This window comes from Nematolebias whitei, chromosome 15 (assembly GCF_014905685.2).
Source record: "Nematolebias whitei isolate Nwh7 chromosome 15, NemWhi1, whole genome shotgun sequence".
Taxonomy (NCBI): Eukaryota; Metazoa; Chordata; class Actinopteri; order Cyprinodontiformes; family Rivulidae; genus Nematolebias; species Nematolebias whitei.
This window is the reverse complement of record NC_056512.1, coordinates 22140218-22141886: the sequence shown is the minus strand read 5'-3', so window position 1 is coordinate 22141886 and position 1669 is coordinate 22140218. Positions and strand designations below refer to the sequence as shown.

The 1669-nt window shown below is 38.0% G+C and overlaps 1 protein-coding gene across 1 annotated transcript in view; it reads right to left on the bottom strand.

The window, feature by feature from the left end:
• The window catches only part of LOC119421100 (MICAL-like protein 1), a 17240-nt gene that overhangs the window by 4975 nt on the left and 10596 nt on the right, over positions 1-1669 (bottom strand). Inside the window, exon 6 of the mRNA XM_037688497.1 lies at positions 465-919. Within this exon, the coding sequence (XP_037544425.1) occupies positions 465-919 (455 nt within the window). The remainder of the gene's footprint in view (positions 1-464; positions 920-1669) is intronic.

Below are 1669 nucleotides of genomic sequence, written 5' to 3'. Positions count from 1 at the left end.
ACATTAACAGTAGTATTAAAATATTTACAACAAAACATGCATTACGTACCAATATGTACTGTATGTACTGTAACTCTTTGTGTCAGATAACTTTGGTTATGCAACATTTAGACACTTGCTTGAATCTTTCCCCCAAATACCAAAAAACTTGTCTGGTTATTTTCAAGTTTTGAAAAACTAGTCAGCACAAGTCAGAAAACTGATCTCAGTAAATGAAAATAGGTTTACTGCATATACTGTAAAGTTCATGAGAAACATGCAGAAGACAGAACGTTTTTACCAGTGAGCAACTTTTTTTTTTTTTTTTTACTTACATGCGAGAAGAGCCAGGTGGCGATTTATTTCGGTGTTCTGTAGTTTCTGCAAAGAAAAAAAGAAGAAAACTAAAAATATCTTCTCCCACAGCTAAAGCTCAGTGACGACGTCGATCAGTGAAAATAAAACCAGAGCAGCTACAACAATACCTGCAGCAGAGGAGCTGCTCGGTGTCTGAGCACTTTTGATCTTGAGAGCAGGAACTGGGACTAAAGTGGAGTCCAGGCTTTGTCTGGGGGCTGGAACAGGACGAGCTGGTCTTCCTGTCCCTGACCTACAGGCTGAGGACAGCTCAGAGGTCCTCGCTGCCTCCCCTCGTCCCTCCATGTCCACCACACTCCTGTGTTCTTCATCAGCTTGGGGCGCCGCAGTCTGAGCGTAACGAGGCACGCTGGTGATAGCCGATCCATCCAAAGAGTACAAACCTGAAAACCTCGTCTGAAACCCACACCTGGGTTTATTATCAATAGATCCAGTTTGCTGACTGAGGTCATCGGGAGACGTTGGAGCGTTTTTTACGTGGTGAGCGCAGATCAAGGAGCTGGTATCACTTCCATAATGTGTGTATGGGTCAACTAAAAGAGACGAGCTGCAAATTTTACACCTGAAAGACAAATGACAAGAACAAATACACCTAGAAAGTTCCTGGAGAATCTTTGACGGGGACTGCCAATTTATTATTAAATTATTATTAATAATAAACATTAATAATGAATAATATTAATAATTAATATTAGTATATTTTCGATTTATTAATTATTATAAACTATTAATATATTTGATAATGCTAATAATTAATATTAAATATCAATTATTAATATTAGTAATTATTAATGTTATTATTTGTAATTATTAAAATTAATCATTAATAATTTAAGCTAATTATCATTTTACTAATTAATTATAATAATAATAATAGGTGATAATAGGTGCCTTCCATGCATGTTGAACCAAAATGGCTCCTGACGTTACTCAGTTTCTGTGAAAAGTTTTCTCCTATTCATTTCTTATGGGAAATTTGTCATTTTCGTTAGCAAAATATGTCGCCATGGTAACGCCAATTGCCAATAAAAGTAATAGCACACATCTCAAAGCCGGGCCGGTCGTTTGGATATAACTTTTGTGGGGGTAGACACTGTGGTTTGGGCCGCATTAACGGAGATAGAAATTATTTTTTTTTCATTTAGCCTTTATTTATCCAGGTTAGTCTCATTGAGCCACGAGAACTCATTTTCAAGAGAGACCTTTTTTTTTTTTTTTTTAGGGAGCACATGGTGGGGGTTAAGGGCCTTGCTCATGGGCCCAGGGTGGGGTGAATGAGGGTGGGGGCAAGTGTGGGTGTTTCACCTACCCC